An 18,499-nucleotide genomic window follows, 5' to 3' on the forward strand; every position below is an offset into this window, starting at 1 on the left:
TTGCTGTCTTTCCCCTTTCCTTTTTTTGTTTACAGCCAGAGTGCACTGGTAGGGGAGCTGAAGGCTTGGATGTCTGCCTGCTTCTTTAGTTTGCAAGCCGTTGCTTTCTATGAAAACATGACAGACCTCAATCTGTCTTTCAGGGAATTCACTGCAGCGTGCTTGAAGCAGACTGGTTCTTTCCTGAAACATCTATTGCAAAATTAAATCTGTTTTCAACTTAAACACTGCCTCCAAGTCAAGTCTGGGGGAGCCTGGTTTTCAGAGTCCCTGACCACCTGCAGCTCCTATAGTCTTCATCTGGAGCTGCATATTTTCATCCCCTGTGGGAATTAGTCTTTTAGCAGTTCTGTGGAGGCTTTACAGAGGGCTATGGCACAGATGGGTGATTCTTATAGATCTGCAGTTGGCACTGTTTTTTGGCAGTGGGCCAGACAGACCCATCTCGAATTTGAGATGGGCTGGTGCTAGGACCCATTTGCTGCCACTACCACTTCTCCTTGTTGCCTGGCTTGAGGCATGGGCAGAGTTCATGCTACTGAATGCTGCCAGAGCCCTCTGGTTCTAATGGCCAAAGGTTGCTGACCCCTGGTAAAAAGAGCACAGGTAGATTCATGTGGTGACTCAGGCTGACAGTCTGCTGTTTCTAATCTTTATCTTCTAGTAAAGATAGTTACTCGTAGAAAACAGTGAAATTGTAGAAGAGAATAATAGAGAATTTCACTTGAAAAAAGTTTAGCTCAGACCAACCCAGTGTTTTAACTTTTTGAACTGGGACTAATCACTGATCCCTTGTACTCCTGGTGACAGAGATGTGCTTAATGTCAAAAGAGATTATTTCAAATCACTTGAGTAGTCCCAGTGGCCAGTAAATGAAAACAGTGCTAAATTACAGCACACGGCAGCAGTTAATAGGTTATGAAGGGAAGTAGGACTCTTCTGTTGGCAGCTGTGCAGGGGCTTCAAGGGTGTCAGGTAGATGGGGATCCTGGGGATTGTGGAAGGGATATAGAGGAAATGAAGGCAGAAGAAAGGGTAAACCAGAGTCCGAAGTGTATCTGTGCCATTGGCAATGCTCTTATTGGAACCTTTATGTAGAATTCAGGAAAAAGCTGGTTAGTGTCTTACTCACAGAAGCTTCAAGGAAGCACACACAAAGGAATGTGCTTTTAAACATAGGATATTGGAAAAGAATAATTACCTCTTGTCAGTTCTGTCACAGTTTTCTCATCTGTGGGGCATGAATCGTGAGAAATCAATGTATGCTCCTAAATCCAGTATTCTCCATTCAGTGCAGTTTATTGATCAGATAAATTCATAGCCTTGCCTTCATGTTAGGCAAACCTCTGAGCAAGCTTATCTAGCTCTGTTGGTTTAGTGAGTGTACTGCCTTCCTATATGGTAGCTCTTTCTAATTAATATCTGAAAATGGTATCTTCATTAAAGAACAAGACAGACCTAGTGTGATATCTGGTATCCCACTCTGGATGGGTCAGAGGGAAAGTTCCTTAAAAGTAGTGCATCCCAGCCCTTTGAGAGCTTTTTGAGGAGAGGGAAGAAGAATTCTGTATCTGTGCAAAATCTGTATCTTGCTGTGCAAAGAAATGATCCTTTTGGTTGATTAAAGGAGAAGTCAGAAGCCACAAAAGGAATGTAGCTGTGTGTGTTCCTTTCTCACCTGGAAGGAGTGTGTGTGTGTGAGAAATGGGGTCTCCAACTTGGGGGCTAGGAGAAAGAGGGGGGAGGCCTGTTTGAGAGAGTGGGGATCTGTGGGACCCTCTGAAGTAACCGTATGTCTGACATGCTTACAGGAATTGTTTGATGCCTTGTGTTTTTTAGGAAAGCAAGAGAATGTTATATTGAAATCTCAGCAGAGCCTTTCCATTCCTGGTTTGAAATTCATGATGTTTTTGCTCCTCCTTTTTTTCATCAACCACAGGAACTGTAGGCCACAGACACATTCCTGAGAATTCTGTTCCTTCCATTGCCATGACAGGAGGAGAAACTGTAATAGACACTTTTGAGCCTCGTGATGCCCCTGCTATTAGAAGAATTTATTGTAACAGTATGCATATTCAGGGAGAGAGTCCCCCTTGTAAAATGTGGGGAGAGGGAGCATGCTAGTGTTAGCTTTGCAAACCCTAAGGTGGTTGAATGTTAGATATTTAAGTTTTCAAATAATTTTTTCAGGGTTGTTGGTTGTAGCTGTGTTGGTCTAAAGACGTAGGCAGACAAGGTTCTTTGGGTAAATAGGATATTTTTTATTAGACCAACTAAATAGTTGGAAAAACTGTTCTTTGCAAGCTTTTGGGCACAAACACTCTTCTTCAGGCATAGGGAGAGTCTGCTGGTGTTTTGTGTTCTCACCGTGTCTACCTCACAGAGGTCTTTGAGGCTTAGCCAGATGTAGTTGGTGGAGCTCTCAAATTCTCAGGTGGGGGTTGTTACAGAAGAGGTAAATGATGCTGGCTTTGCAGCTCTGGAAAGCTTAGAGTCTCCTTCTGGGTTCTCAAGGTTCGGGGTGTAAGGGAATCTCTCCGACCCTCCCGTCTTTCTCTACAGCTGCTTGTGTACTGTTCCAGGTTCCTGCCAGGAGTTCCTAAAGTCTGTTTCACAGGAAGAAAATTTTGCTGTCTTACTTTTCTTTTGTGTGGCCGTTGTTAGGGAGGGGTAAATGATGAGGAATATCTGGTTGGAGGCAGGTTTGGCACTGTACAGCATTTTAACAAGAGGGGATTTATCTCCTGGACTTCTAGTCACTGGAAAGAGAGGCAGACAAAGTGATGGCAAGGCTGTTATTTTAATTGGGGCTTTTGTCTTTGTGTCATTTCTGTTCTCTAAAGAGGAACCATAAATACTGTTTTGTCCAAGGAAAGCAATGCTTGAAACCCAATGGGACTTTCAGGCTAATGATTAACTTGTGTATTTCTGCAATTTGTCCCCTCCCCCTTGCAAAATGATCCAGCTTCCTGAATGCAAATATGGGCTTTTTGTATGTTTTCCTGATGTGACAAAACTCTCTTCTTATGCAAATAATTTTCTGTGGGTTTTTTTGTCTTTCTGACTTAAAGACAAATATTCTGTACTTCAATAATATATCCTTCCACTGTGGTTTGTTTTTTCAAACTTTGCCAGCTGGTGCCTGTGGCTGGAAAATCTATGTGGTGCCATGATTATATCTACTCACGTTTAACTTTTCATATAATTTGAATACAGTGCAGTGAGACGCTCCTAATAACCCACTGATTCAAGATTATCTAAATGGATCATTTCCATGCACCGAACTGAAAGATCAACACAAGTAAAACACGTCTATTTTAATGAATATTTCATAACAAACTTTTTTTGAAGGAGGAACATCTACTGGTATAACACAGTGTTTAATACGGCCTGATATCGACTCTGAGCTCCCCCCACCATTTGTAATGGTGGCTGCAGTTTTACACAGCTCTTTGGTGCTTTTTTTTCTCTCTCAAATTTTGCATTTAAGTTTTGAAGGTAAGAGGATTTAGCCGAGGCATATGCAAAGCCCTTTAAGTATTATTTTCTTTTTTCCATAATAACCCTTGGGAAATTTACATCTCTTTCCTGACTAAGAGATTACCTCTGTTGTATGTGCATGCATTTGCATGCTGCTGTTAGCAGAGCAGCAGGCTGTTGACTGCTCCTGCTTCTTCCTGAGGCCTTATCTTTCTCAGTCTGCTGTTACAATGAGGATTGCAGTGTGCTGGGAGAGGGAGGAGAGCAAGGTGCATGTGCATTCTGGCACTTTAATTATGTAGGCCACAGGGCTAAAACTGGTGTAAAAAGCAGCAGACATTTGTTTTCCATCAAACATGTCCTCCTTGAGTTTTGAAACTTTTCACAATTTTGGTCAGCTATTGTCATAAACCCATGAATTAGGGCAACAAGCCTTGGAATGAACCTGTTATCAGAGTGTTGCCATTGTGTGTGTGTGTGTGTGTGTGTGTGTGTGTATTTGTGCGGGAGAGAGGGAGGACAATGGAACTTTTTATGCTCTCATGTAAAAAAGGAAATATAGGGCTGGAAGGGACCTTTAGAGGCCAAGTACTTCAGCTTCTGCCCAAGAGAGAATCATTGGCAATTAAAACCACAGATCCCAAATTAGAGGTCTGAGCACTTACCAGTGGAGTTGCAAGCTGCATGGAAATTCAATTGGAAGAGCTGGATTTGTGCAAGAACCAGCATTGATGTGGGGGACCACTCGCTTTGACTCTGAATGGATGAGATGAATCCAGAGTGGGAAGAGCATTGGACCTCAAAGTGGTGTAGCAACTTTCCTGGCAGGGGAGACAGGTAGCAGGTCACTGGCAGAATCAAGGCTTGAGTTCAGGCTTCCTAACTTCCAATCCAAAGTCTTTTTTCTATTAGGTTACCCTGTTTTTCAAAACAGAAGCAACTCCACTGAAGGCAGAAGGCACTCCTAGCTTAACCTTGCCAAGGGATTGCAAACAGATCCACAGGTTTTAGTGTTGAAGCCATGTGTTGGGTGTGGGACCTGTAGCTTTTGAGACGGTCTCATCCCATAAATTTTGGCTTGTCTTAAATTCTTTATAATCTGTTGAGGAGTGGTTTACAGGCCCAGAATAAGAAAAGTGGCCATTCTTGTGGGATGACTGCACAGTGCAAGACAGCATCATGCCTCTACACACTGAGTTGGCTCTGTGCATGCTAGCTGCAGAACTGGAGTAAGAATGGGCTGCAAGTACAGGGCGCTGCCTGGGCTAATCAGCTTTGCAGAGAATTAAGAAAAGACAATCAGGAATAATTCTCTGAGAACTGTATCCAAAAATGTTTTATTAAAATAAACAGATTTGGAGAGAAATGTAATGCTCCTGGTTAGAACAGGTTTGTCTGTGTTGGGGAGCAAGGACATTGAGGAGGAGCTCCTGTGGGAATGTGGTGTGCCCTTGTAGGGCCTGGGAGCTCAGAGCACGAACCATCTGCACTTTCTGAAAGTGCTAAATGGAGCTTGACTTTGCAGTTGGAGTTAAACTTGTGTTGGTGCTGGCTCAACTGCTTCCTTTCCTTGCTGCTTGTCAGCTGGAGGATCCATGTCCTAGGGAAGACGATGTGTTTGGAGCAAGCAGTCTTTGCATTCCTCATGGTCTTAAATAGTGATATCTTCTCTGGTAAACTGGATGCTGGCCTGACTTTATTAATAGCAATTCCTGTGTTTAAATATTTGATTATTAGAGTTTTGTCCTTTCTTAACCATAAGAGGGATTTTCCACAAACTCTGGTGGCAGTATGGATCCAGATCCAACCCCTCCCTTACTTCAAGGGTGTTTAGATCTGTGGTTTTGGTTGAACCCCCTGTAGGAAACAGCATTCAGCTATGAGTTAAGGTCTCGATACAAACTTTTCCAGAGTTTGGGAGTATCTGGAAGTATGACTTGGATTCAAACTGCAGTGTTTTATTGTTACAAAAGGAGAAGCAAGTCACTAGAAAATGTCTAGTTCTGCAGCCAAACCTGGAAGCTTTATAGGTAATAAACTGCAATAGTTGGGTATTTCTCAATTTTTAACTTTTTTGGGGGGTGGTGGGGATGTCAGAAAATATGTGTTGAAACTGAAATATTTGTTGAAACTAAGATTTTTCTCACAAAAAATGTACCTGCTTTGACAAAGCTCTCAGCTGGGAGGTGTCTTGGTCTAGGGTGGAATTTCTGGTTAAAATGAGCAAGCAATGAATCCCTCTTCCAGCTCCTAGGAAATGGCCAGTAGCTCAGTGCTTGGGGCACTTATTCGGAGAAGCTTGGTTCATTTCCATGGGGTAAAGCAGCAGGGCCTTGAACTTGAGTGTTATTCATGCCAGGTGAGTGCCCTCGTGAATCAAGGACTTCCCAAGTTTCCAGAGTCAGCTTCTCTATCTGCATCTTATCCCATGAAAAATTTGAAAAGTTCTTGATTTTGTTCTCCATTGCAACAGAAACAAATGTTGAACCTCTGAAATGTTTCCACATCCCAACGTTTTTGTTTTTTTGGCCAGCATGAACAAAGTGGAGTGTGCAACCACAGGAAAGCAGAAGAGTCTGATGTCCTTGATTTAAATTCTTCTTTTGTCCCCACCCGCCCTTTTCTTTTGATGACCTACAATAACGTTTATGCCTGACTTGGAAGATGTTTTCTTGGCTATCCGCTCTCAGCACAGATAACATAAACACTTCCCTATTATGGTGGTTTTCTCTAGAGTTGTTCCAGTGGCCACACAGGATGCCAATTTGAGGCTACACAGCCTTGATAGTGACTAGGAAATACTAAATATTCCCCTTTTCCCTTTATGGATAGTTCTGTATGTCCTGGTTATATATAATGCTTCTGTGTGGTAAGGGAGAAGGAGGCAACATTGAAATCAAATTTCTTATTTATTTCCCTCCATGGATTAACTTGTGTGGTAATAAAAACAATTTCAAACGGTCCAATATTGTTTTTTTTTCCATACAATTCCTTGCAATTTCCTGCTGTGGTTTGTTGCTCAAAATGATCTTTAGAGGTTTATAATGAAGGTTCAAGATTTCAAACCTCAAGTGGGAGGAATGACCCAAACTAACAGCTCTCCCCTGTACTCCAAGTACAGTTATTCACTGTGCCTCAATACGGAGGGAATGTATGGGAATCCTGTATGCAGAGCGTGTTCCTCTTGCAGTGAAGATGGCAAAGTTGTTTGCAGATGCTGGATAATTATTGTCAGTAGGGTTGTGTTTGCTCTTTTGAAAAGCTCCATTGAATCTGAATGAAACAAAATTATGTAGAAAACTATGTTGGCTAAATGCCTTTCTTCTGCTTCAACTCCTTGAACTTTTAAAGCCAGCTGATGGCTGGAGCAATTTTTGGAATCTTTTTTAATTTAATGTTTTTTCCTGATGATTGAGAGAAATGTACAAGTCATGTTAATGAAGGTTAAAATGATACTTCCCTTATTACTGGTGCCTCCTTCTAGTTGCCCATTACTTTCTCAAACAAACTTGGGATTTTGCATGTTTGGTCTGTGCCCAGGATTGACTTCTTGGGGACCGTTTCAGTAAAATCAAAGTGTTCATAAAGTGTGTGCGCGCGCATGTGCGTGCATACATGGTTGCCTTCAGTTCTGATCAAAAGGTGTGTAAATAAAGTTCAGTGACCAGTTAAGTTTTTCAGTTTGTTGCTGAACATATTTCAGATTAGAGGAACAAGCCAACTTTAAAGAAACGTGATTAAATAGTTTTAAAGTGGTGCTTGATTTTTATTCTCTACAGATGCAGTAAGATATTTTTGTTAGGTTTCTTAAAGCTTGGGAGATTGAGGGTAAATGTACAACTTATGTTTTGTCACACTTTTGCTTTGCTCTCTGTGGGGATCATGTGGTGAGGTCCCCAAAGAAATTTTGGCTTAATCTGAATGGACAAGGATTTTAAAAGGCTAGCAAAATTTATTAAAGCATTATGAGAGTATTGAAATATGAAGGAAAGGGGCTGGTAGACTATGCCAGGGGATCTTGACTTACCTCAGTCCATTAAAGTCAATGATAAGACTGCCATCAGTGGGCTTTGGATCAGGTCTCTTGGTGGGGGTTATTGGTGGTTTCTCTGAAAACGATGAAATTGCAGAGGATTTTCACTCTTTAAGCAGAGTTGAAGACCAGGAGCCAACAAGATTTTCAGAAACAAAGAATATGTGTTCATACAACTACCTCTTCATAGTAAGGAAACAAGAAAGCAGAGTACAGGAAAAATCTGCTACCGAAGCAGAACAGACTCTATATAGAACATTTTTTAAAGTTTTGTCTGAAGTGTCAGCAGTTGTTTCAGGGCATCATGTTTCCCTGGGGGGAAGCCTTTCTGTAAATGCTCTCAGCAACCATGTGAATGGATTTAAGATCGTTTTCTTGCTATTTCAGTTCCTTCCAGTCTGGCTGGTGTGTAGAAAAGGCTCACTGCAGCCAGCTGTATCCCAGAGGTTTTGTAAGTCTCACTTGAAGGCTTACAGCCAATACATTTGCTGTCAGCAGGGGAAAAAAAAGTCTCCATGCATATATGCGTGAGATTATATTATTCACTTTAGTGAGGTAATCTTCTGTTCCTTGGGGGAAAAAAATTAGTCTTAGTGTTGTCTTTATCATGCTGATGTCTTATGAACAATGTACTTCTAAATGTAACCTGCTGTTTCTTTCCTTGAAATAATTCATTAGATATTTGTTATATTCAGAGAAGAAGAATAGCTGCTATTTTTGTTTAAGGGAAGGAGTGGAATATTCTTATTGACAAATAAAAATTCTTGTGATCTGGTCTCAGTAGGGGAAATGTTTCCAAGGGGATGGAACAGTGCGTCCAATTTTTGAACCCATGGTACTGGGGTATTCCCAGTGTGTGCGCTTCGCTACCTGGTGGAGCTCCAGTTCTGTGGTACCTGGCGATTTTGTTTGGAACCAAGAAAAGTACCCTGGTCTAGTTCAAACAAAAGAGCAAATTGCATTGGTGTTAAATTGTAAGGGAAGAATGCAACAAAAAGCTTGCTATGAACTGTCTCTAGGTCACAACCAGTCCCCTCTTTTTATGCAACATCTGGTACTAACCTTTTCTTTGAAGAGAGAGACAATTGAGGCTTTTATAGTCCAGAATTTGTCTTGCTTTACAAAGTTATTTCTTGACAGTAAGTTTTGAAATACTGTGGAGGAATCCACTTCACTTGAGAGACTAGGGAGTAGGGGGGGAAAATATCTTAATGCTGCTTTTACCTTCAGTTGCAACATCAGGCTGAACCCTAGGATTGTGTCCATCTAAATGGATTTGCCCTTATGTTTGTTTACCTGAGGGGAATAAAAATTAGCTGCTTGTCATGAGGATTATTTTAAATTAGGGAGAGGCAGATTCAATTTTGCAAGTTAGTCATCAGAGCAGGCCACTGGGCATGAGCAGTTCAGGGTTCTTGACTTGTCTCTGCCATCAGTTTGCTGTGACACCTCAGGGAGGTCACTTCATCTTTCTGCTAGGGTGCATGGGCGACTTGTGCCCCCTGTGTCAGGGGGGACACATGCCCCCCCAGCGGCCAGTCATCGGCCAGGGATGGGGAGGGGTCCCCCGTGACCAATCATACTGCCTGGGAAGTGCGAGAGGCACTTCTCGCACCCCCACTCCCCGGCCAGTGCTCGGGGCGGGGGGGCCACCGGTGCTCCTGCCTGCTCTCCCTGCCCATTGCCTAAGTGGGGAGCGCTGACTGTGAGGGGGTGCACCAGCGCTCTCAGGGGGTGTACATGCACCCCCATGCATTCCTTATGCGTTGCCACTGCTTGGGTGTCACCAGGTTGTAATCCTATGTGGTGATTAACTCACTGAAATTAAAGAGTGCTAAAATCCTCAGCTTAATGACACTGTATGCACTAATTGAAGATTTATGTATATTTATATATACATAAATCTTCAATTAGTGCATACGGTGCCATTAAGCTGAGGATCTTAGCACTCTTTTTCTGGAGCTAAAATCTCAGTAAAGTTCCCTTTAAGTCTAAGATGCAGCTTTTGGGGTTTATTTTCTGGTGTGACTTCTGCAGTGCCAAAAAATTAATTACAAAAAATGTTATTTTGTTCCATCCTTGTCCTCCAGAATATATCTGGTTCATACTTGTCTTTTTTCCCATTCCTACACGTAAGCCTAACATTACACTGTCCTTTCATGTCATTTTGTGGACAAGAGCTAGATTATAGCTCCTTCTAGGGCTCACAGTGATAGTGGGTGCATTGTCCTAATGAGGTAAAGTGAAATAATTGCTTCTGCCGTTGTTTCTACAGCTTGTCCAAATTTTGGAAGGTTGGTCCTGAGAGGTAGGACAAGAGTTGTGAACTGGATCTTATTACTGTATAGCTAATTTGGAAGAGGGATCTCAGCCACCAGCAGAAAAGGTGGAATTTGTGATCTGTGGTTGGAGCTTGGGTAGGGGGAGGAAGCATTTACTCAACATTTTTCCAGAGAAGTTCAATTGCTGAGAGATGCTTTTATAGAGAAGGAGGGAAAACTGCAATGATAGTGGCTTTCTCAAAGCAGCTGCTGGGTGTACAGCTGCAAACATCCATTTTGTCTGGGTTCTGCTGTGTGGGAGGAAGCCAGTTGTGTAGAGCAGCTGTAACCCATCACCACCACCATGCGTTTGTAGGTGCTCCAAAGCAAGAGAGCTGCAAGGAAATAAATAAGGTCATTTGTGCTTCCCCAAAACCTTCAGTTCAGGGAATAAATATTTGCTCAAAATGAAGTTCTCCAAGCCTCAGTAGTTTACAACTTTATTCCTAAGTGAATAGCATATTGCAGTTATGCTGCACCATTCCACATGGCCAAACCCTGTTTCAGTGTTTCTGACCTGTGGTTGTATATCATTGCACTCTTTGGGTGCAGATGCATAAAATGTTTACTTTAATTTACTTTTACTTCAGAGTAAGTTTAGAGCTCACTTATAATGTTCTGCCCTTTGCTAGTGTAAGTTACTCCACTCCAGGGCAAAGATACTAGATGCAAGTTATGTTGCCGGTGTGTCCAAAGTACTAGCTGGTTTCTAATGCAGTAGCTCTTTGGCCCTGTTCAGACATGCAGGTAAAGGTGAGAGAGGATCTGATGCACAGTTCACACAATCGTGCTTCCTGCTATGCCACACATGCCTGGCAGGAGGCGTCATTGTAGGATCGTGCATCAGATCCCATTATGCCTTGCAAGTAGCAAGCTCCCATGGCTGGGATCCCCCTCATTTGCCAGGGCTCCCAGCTGCTCTGGGCTCCCAGCCACAGGGGTGTACTTGGCCACATGTTCAGTGAATGGCTTCATAGGAACTAGCCACAAAATTGTTATACTTTTTTGGTGGAATAACTTTGTGGCTTATTCCTTGTTTTATCATGCCCATTACATTTATTGAACCTGTAACGGGGTCACAAATTAAGATGTGATTAACTGGTTAATCACGTCTGAAATGGAACGTGTGGCAGGGGCCTTTGTTTAATGCAAACTGGCCATCACTTTTTGGTGAGGTGCCTTTTAATTATACCTGCCATGGATGGTTACCTCTAGAAGTCATGTTGTCTGTAAACCTTGTGTTTTCTGTGAATGCCAGTGTAAATTTAATCTGGATTAAAATCCAAGGTAAAGTAATCCCAGGGAAACATATCACATGTTCTCACCCTTAGCCTCTAATCTAAGCATCTTCTGGTCATTGGCAAAAATCCGTTGGTGCAGGATCAGGTCCTCTAGTGTCTCACATGGTTTAATTTCTCACTTCAGAGCTCTGTTCTGTGTTTCATTGCTGTGTTGTCCTGAAGTCTTGATTGCTTTTTGAAGCTTCTGTTTAAAGGTGCCTTACATTCCAGCACAGAATGTCTAGTTAAAATTCATGCAAATCTCTCAGATGTTAGCAATGATGTGAAAATAAAGGGAAATACTAATATATTATGAAACTCTCATTAAAATACCTTTTGGATTTTCTTCAATTTATTTTAAAAAAAAAATATTGCCTGTGGGACAAGTTCAGGGGAGGAGGAGATGTGCAGTTTTGAGAGGCTGGGTTAGGTTATTTGAGGCCTTCCAAATGGGCTTTGGCAAATCAGAGAGTATGCACAGATGGCCTGAAGGCTGCCAGGTTGCCTCCTGTCTGCTTCACTGACAATGCTGTTTGTGATGAGGACAGGACTGGAGCCAGTAAAGAACTGTCGTCTGCCCAAAAGCCTTGAAAGACCAGTGCCATGAGGATGCGAACAGTCAGCTTGATGTCTTCTCCCTGTCCCCTCACCCCTACATGTGCAGCAAATACAGGTTGGAGCCACGCATATTGGTATCCCTTGATCAGAAAAGGAATAATCTCCAAACTGGCTGACAGCTGTACAATGTCCACTCCAGGCACATGTCAAGAATGTCCAGAGTAACCAGAATTAATCATGAAATAGCTAGCAATCAATACACTGCTGGTTATTTGAGTGCTGTATCCATGTAAACAGCACTCCAAGATTTCTGCAAATTAATTTTAACCACAGTTTCCAGAGTATTGATGGGCACCAGTTTAATGTTATAAAAATGCAACGAGCTGCTGACTTCTAAAATGTTACTGATGCCAAGCATAACCAGAGACTTGGGGATTCTGTATACCCAGTCCAGTGGTTTTCAAGTGCCTTTATGTCATCTGTCCCTTAAGTTGATTGTACTGTGGTGTACCCCCACATTTTTGTTAGGGCTAAAAAGTAGTACTTGTGTCACTAAACCCACACTGTTATTTCTTCAACAACCTTAGATAGTTATTATTTTTTGCCTTTGTTCTTACTTCACTTATTTTGCTTTTCACTTCTGCTTTTCCATTTCTTCTTCTCATGTACTGTGTAGAAGTTTGCTATGTGCCCCATTTTGAGAAAACCCCTGACCTAGTCTGTAAGTAGGTATTGAAATCCTTCAGGGAAAGTTGGGTTGATGTTTGTTGAGTCCTTGTGGTATATAGGGGGGTGCCCTGCTCACACCATCCTGGGTATAAGTAAAATGGGAGCAGCTAGTAGAAGGCCCCTGCCACATGTTATACTTAAGAGGTGATTGACCAGTTAATCATGCCTTGAGTTGTGGCCCCACCACATATTCAGTCAGTTAATGGTGTGATAAAACAGGGAAGAAGCCACAAAGTTATTCCACAGAAAATATGTAAAAACTTTGTGGCTGGTTCCTATGATGCTATTAATTAAACGTGTGTCCAGGTGTGCCCCTGTACCTGGTAGCCCTGTTAGCCGATGGGGCTCCCAGCTGCAGGGGAGCACCATGTGTTTCAGTAGCTGGGATCCCTGTGAGCTGATTGGGGCTCCCAACCATGGGGGTGTGCCATGCACTTCCAAGCCTGGGAGTCTGCAGCTGAGCCAGGTGTGGGGACGCAACATGCACCCCCATGGCTGGGAGCCCAGAGCAGCTGATGGAACTTCCTGCCATGGGAACTTGCTGTTTGGTAGTGCAGGGGGAGATTATGATCTTAAGGCATGATGGGATCTGATGCATAATCCTGCAACGATGCCTCCTGCCACGCACTTGTGGAGTGAAGTGTATGTGGCATGGCAGAAAGCACGATTGTGTGGGTTGTGCATCAGATCCCATCACACCTTTACCTGCATGTCTGGCAGGGGTGGAAAAGTAAACTAAGACTTGAAAGAGAGAAAACTGTAGGGAAGCCCAAAGTTTAGGATGATGCTTTTATCTTCTTGTTGTTTTTTGAGTTTCCAATATAATCAAACCCCAAGCAGGGGGTAAATTTGGATGAAATGCAGTCTAAACAGACTTCTTCGGGAACAGTTTGGAATCTCCATCTGCTCATAGTGGGAGGAGGTGCATGGTGAGGGGGAGGAAAGGGAACAGTGCTGCTTACTTCTTCAGTTTACATGATGGCCACAACCCTGGTGTCGTAGTTACTGTTAGAAGCAAAAGCTGTGCTGGCTGCAGCATTAGGATAGCAAATAGCTGGTTGAATATGCCTGGGTAGGTGGAATGGAGGCTTCACTCCAGGGAACCTGAGTCAGATAGAGACTTAGTGAGTTATTAAAAGAACAGTGTTACATAAGTACAGGTGAGGAGTGTGTATCAGTTGACAACAGCAGGAAACGCTGTTAAGTGAACTCAGTTACCTTTTGTTTGTTTGTTTTTTCTTTTTTTTTAAAGATGCCTATTAAATTGGCATGTTAATAATCAAGGAGCGGACATTGTAATAAAACTTGGAAATGAGATTGGGGGGCTTATGAAAGAATTACTCAGCCGTTTAAATATTTCTTAATATTTACTCCATAAAGCATCTTCAGTCTGGGGCAGGAACTTTGTGTTTGAAGTAACTAGCATACTGCTTAGCACCACAAAAATAAACAATAGTGCTAATCTTTGCTCTGAGCCAGCAGCGGCTTGTGCTCAGAGTTGCCAGGAAAGCCTTATGCCACTCAATGGTGCCATCTGCTGACTGACTTAAATCACACTAAATGAACTGTTGAATTCAAGACAATGGATCTTCTGCAGGTGGGTATTTTGGTCCCCAAATCTTAGAGAAAAATACCCATTTCTGACTCTCTTGGAAAGCTTTACTGATGGAAAGCTCTTCTTCATGAGGGTCTCTATGCTGGCAGGAGCATTAAGGTTGCTTCAATTAGCCTTTCCCAATTGTAAGGGATTCATAACAATACGAGATAGAAAAGGGAGTAAATTAGACTGAGGGAAGAGGGCTAGTTTGGCTAATGCCCTCCCTCCATCACTGTGTAGACATTCGGGTGCCATGTGGGGATATATGAGCTCTTTCTGGGCAGGGTGTAGTCATCCTGAAAGTGGAGTTAGAGGGCAGCTCTGTGAATGATTGATAACACCTTCCTGTAAACACCAGGGAAGGAATAGAAGAAAAAATGTGAACATTTAGCCTTTCCATGAGACACCGATGCTTTAGCAAAGGCTTTCTCCTCAGTCAGGACGCTGCTCCTCTATCCTGTGTACAGTGCTTATCCCTGCTCTGCCTTTCTAGCCTGGTTCCACAGCTAGACTAGAAACAGCTTTTTGCAGCACATGTTTTGGCTTCTGTACATCTCTCTGTTTCTTCTGCGTGTCCCATGACATTGTTTCATATGGTCTATATTTCTGTCTAAGAAAAGCTGTTTCCATTTCCCTCTTGCATATTAATTTTCAGCCTCTTTCACTGCTCTCTGTTTGGCTATCATTGGAAAGACGCTTAAATGCATCTTTCTGCTGCAGTACTCTGAGATGATGGCTAAAAGCAGTTAAGCATATCTGGGAGGCAGGTGGCTAGACTGTCTGCACTCTCCTACCACTTAAAAAGGCAAAAATATGTTTGTCTGGTCTTTCACACTAGAGTCTATTCAGGATAGTGATGTGGTACTAAGGAAGTGTTAGGTTTGTTAGGTGTGGCTGCAGAGCAGACAACACATCCCTTTCTTCCTCCTGCCACAAAGAAATACATAGGAAAGAGTTTGGAAAAGTGTGTTGTCATCTAGCAAAAATGTGGGAGTAAGAGCACATTTTTCCAACCAAAGGAAAACACCAGAGCCATTGCTTGTCCTCTGATCCAAATTATTCAAATTTCTCTGTACCTCCCTGTGTTCAAACTCCAGCTCCTTTGTGCCTGTTGACTCATACTGGTATGAAGATTGGTGTTTAAGGTGAGAAGCTTTACATCATCTTGAGGTATGAGCTTAGGACATTCTATTAAAAAAAAGGTTGGCTGGACTCTCCCCTCTCTCGGCAAACCTGGTGGTCTGATGCATTCAATATGGCTGAAGTCTGGAGAAACGAGATTTTAATCAAGGGGGCCCATCATTTTCCTCTTGGCCGTGATACAGCCTGTACTGCCTTTCCCCAGCCTCATTCATACAGGCTGATGGTAGCCTGCAGATTAGACCTTGGTTTGTTATTAAAATGGAGAGAAAGGCAAAAGGAGAATGTGACTGCTGAGAGAACTGAGCTGAGTAGCAAGAATGAAACAAGAAGGCAGTACCTGTTCTTTTCCTTATCCCTCATTCTGCAGTCTCCTTGGCTTTTCTGTAGAGGAGGACTCTCATTTGTTCATCAGTAGATTGCAAAGAGCGACGCAGATGGAGAGAGAGAGGCCAAAACAGCCGGGTGCCTTGTCCAAGGCCACTTGGAGACTTATGGTAGAGCCAAGGGCAGCAGTGATGTCTGTGGGGACAGTGCAGGAATTGCAGTGGTTTGTATTTAATCCTTGACGTGGAAGGACAGAAGCCACATGTTAGGCTGTGAGAATGGAGTTTAGTCTACTCTGAAATGGCAAGGTAGTTAGGATACATAGCCAGAGGGAACCATGAACTTGCAGCTTATTCGTGTGTTCCTTGAGGCTACTTTTGTATTCTTTTCTGTGAAAAAGTGGAAATGGATCAGAATGTGTCGGAAACCCTAAGAGTTCTCAGCTTCCCCTGGATAACTGTCAAACAAAGTGTTGGGGGTGTTTCTGTTTTGTTTTGTTTAGGTTTTTTTATGTCTGAGTTAGTTCTCTGGGGTCTGACAGGCAGCGTCTGCTGAACAGAGACCACGGGAATAGAATAACAAGGCTGAATGGAAGAACTGATTACTTTTTTTGTGTGACTTGTAGTAGTGGCTGAGAGAGACAAAGATAGGAACTGAAGTGCACTGGATGATGGGGTGTGCAGATGAGCCCAGGTTAAAGAAGATAGTGGATTTTGCCAGGGAGTTGCCAACGCTCTTCCTGACTCTAGTGAGGGCCTACAACACCTTGCTTTCACAAGCATTAAAATAAATGGAAGTCTTTAAATGGGCAGACAGTGTCTTAGAATTGCCTGTGCGTTGTCAAACCTGAACCTTTCTGAAGTATAATGTCTGATGACTGTTTGTCGGAGCTGGGACTTCTTTAGAGTAGCCCCCTAAAGGGTTTTTATTTTTTTCCACTCTCCTTATTTCTTCCCCTTTGCCTGCTGTCTGTCTTCCTGGTTGAATTGTGAAGTTGCCTGTGGATTATGGGTACAACTGCCAGCACGGCTCAACAGACTGTCTCGGCAGCTACGTTTGAGAACATTCACGGCAACGGGACGATGGACGACCGTCACTCTCTTAGCATCCACTCCTTCCAGACCGTTGGTCTTCACAACAGCAAAGCAAAGTCCATCATCACCAACAAAGTGGCACCAGTAGTTATTACGTGAGTTGCTGAAGCCAGGAATTCTTTTGTAAATCATGGGTCTTTTTGCCCCAGCCAGTTGGCATGTGGCATTCCCTCCCTGCCAAAGCTTCTTGGAGCACTGCCCTTCTTGTTATATTAAAGACTAGGAAATTTCCTCTGTTTTGCCTGACTCATTGATTTCAGGATGCATTTTGTCTTCCTAAGCAAACATTCTTCTGGGGGGAAGAGGTGAGTGCTTCAGCCACACTCTACTGCCTCCTCCCCTAGTAGGGACAGCCTTTCAGAAGGCCTGAGCACCTCTCTCCTGTTCCCTCAGGTCAGCAGGCTCCTTGATGGGTACAGGATTCAGGGATTTCTCTCTTCATCCTGTTCCACAATAGCAGCTCTGGCCGATTGGAGCCAGTCATCCCTGTGCTGCTAGAAAATGCCTTGTCCCACATCTTGCATGGCACATCTGAAGTGGTTATTACCATGCACAGAATACAGTATAATTTTGGTTGCATGACAAAAATTTAACTAATGGTTTTAGTTATAGACCATATGTCATACTTGGAGTTCCCTAATTTAAAAGGATGGGAAAGTTGGGTTTTCAAAACCATATTTCTGCTTCCCTGAGCTTCAATCACTTGACCTTTTTCAGTCAGCGATTTCCATACTGGAGTGGAGAAAGCCCCTTTGTGTTGACTACCATGTGACTTTTGTATGTGGCTTTCAGTTACAACTGCAAAGAGGAATTCCAGATTCATGATGACCTACTCAAGGCCAACTACACAGTGGGTCGGATTTCGGAAACCACTCCAGAACACTACCTTGTACAGGTAAATACTGCTGACCATCTTTTGCCATTAACATGTTTTTTTTGCATGGAGCCTGGAGCAAATAGGTTATGTTTCTTTTTTTTTTTTTTTAGATTAAAATAGTGCCTTTTATGACCTAAAGGAAGGGTAGGATATCTGGGCAATTTTCTGCATAGTTAATTTCATTTCAGCCATTGGAAGTGAAGCTTTCTTCTACATTTGGGATTGGCTGATTTGCATCTGGAAGAGAATGCTTTGCATAGGTAGAGTGGGTGAGATGATGGGGAAGAACCAATGTCAGGAGCTACTTGGTGGTGGAAGGAAGAGAGGCAGCTGAGGTTAGTTTTAACCTAGTCATGGGAACAGTCTCACTTCAGTTTTTTGAAAGGTTTTGATCTCAGGTTCCCAAACATGGAATCCTCTGTTCTCAAGCTGTGTACATGTGGGCTCTGGGATTGGTAGCAGTGATCTGTTTAGCTTTTCAAGTTGAACTAAGTTTTCTGCTTCAGAGTATAAGCCCTAGACCTTCTGGAGAAAGACTTGGGAAGAAATTTTTCTCTATAGCACAATGGGCTGAAGTTGTTTTCCGTTATTCAGAAAAGGCAAGCTGATACAAATGGGTAAATCACTACGGGAAAATAGAGTACAAGTAGGCAGAAATATTCTGCTGCACACTTGTGATCATCCATGATCAGAAGGGGTGTGCGGAACAGGTGTTTGGGAAGGGTGTCTTTGAGGAAATTGTCTTCTCTTGCCTCTGTCTCTTCTTGCAGTGCTACAGGTGTATGTAGATGTTTGGCTTTATGTAATATGTTGTGTGTTTCCTACTCAACACTTTTTTTTACCCCCTCCACTACCTATTTTGCAGGGGAAATATTTTATGGTCAGAGATGTATACAGTAAGTTAGATGTACTGAACACTACTAGTAGTTGTGGAGCTCCGAATTTCCGACAGGCAAGAGGAGGGTATGCAGTGTTTGGAATGGGACAGCCCAGCCTCGATGGATTCAAGCAAGTGATGCAGAAACTCCAGAATGATGGGCACAAGGTCTGTGTATATGGTAGG

General features: G+C 42.9%; 1 protein-coding gene across 4 annotated transcripts in view; it reads left to right on the forward strand.

Annotated features, from left to right (window-relative positions):
* Window positions 1–18,499, forward strand: part of PALD1 (phosphatase domain containing, paladin 1) — a 201,704-nt gene that overhangs the window by 61,147 nt on the left and 122,058 nt on the right. For all 4 annotated transcript variants that reach the window (XM_006027893.3, XM_006027891.3, XM_006027892.3 and 1 more), the window contains 3 exons: window positions 16,460–16,654; window positions 17,352–17,454; window positions 18,302–18,481. In XM_006027893.3, the coding sequence (XP_006027955.1) occupies window positions 16,473–16,654; window positions 17,352–17,454; window positions 18,302–18,481 (465 nt within the window). In that variant the 5' untranslated portion in view covers window positions 16,460–16,472. The remainder of the gene's footprint in view (window positions 1–16,459; window positions 16,655–17,351; window positions 17,455–18,301; window positions 18,482–18,499) is intronic.

Source organism: Alligator sinensis, unplaced genomic scaffold, assembly GCF_000455745.1.
Source record: "Alligator sinensis unplaced genomic scaffold, ASM45574v1 scaffold849_1, whole genome shotgun sequence".
Lineage (NCBI taxonomy): Eukaryota > Metazoa > Chordata > Crocodylia > Alligatoridae > Alligator > Alligator sinensis.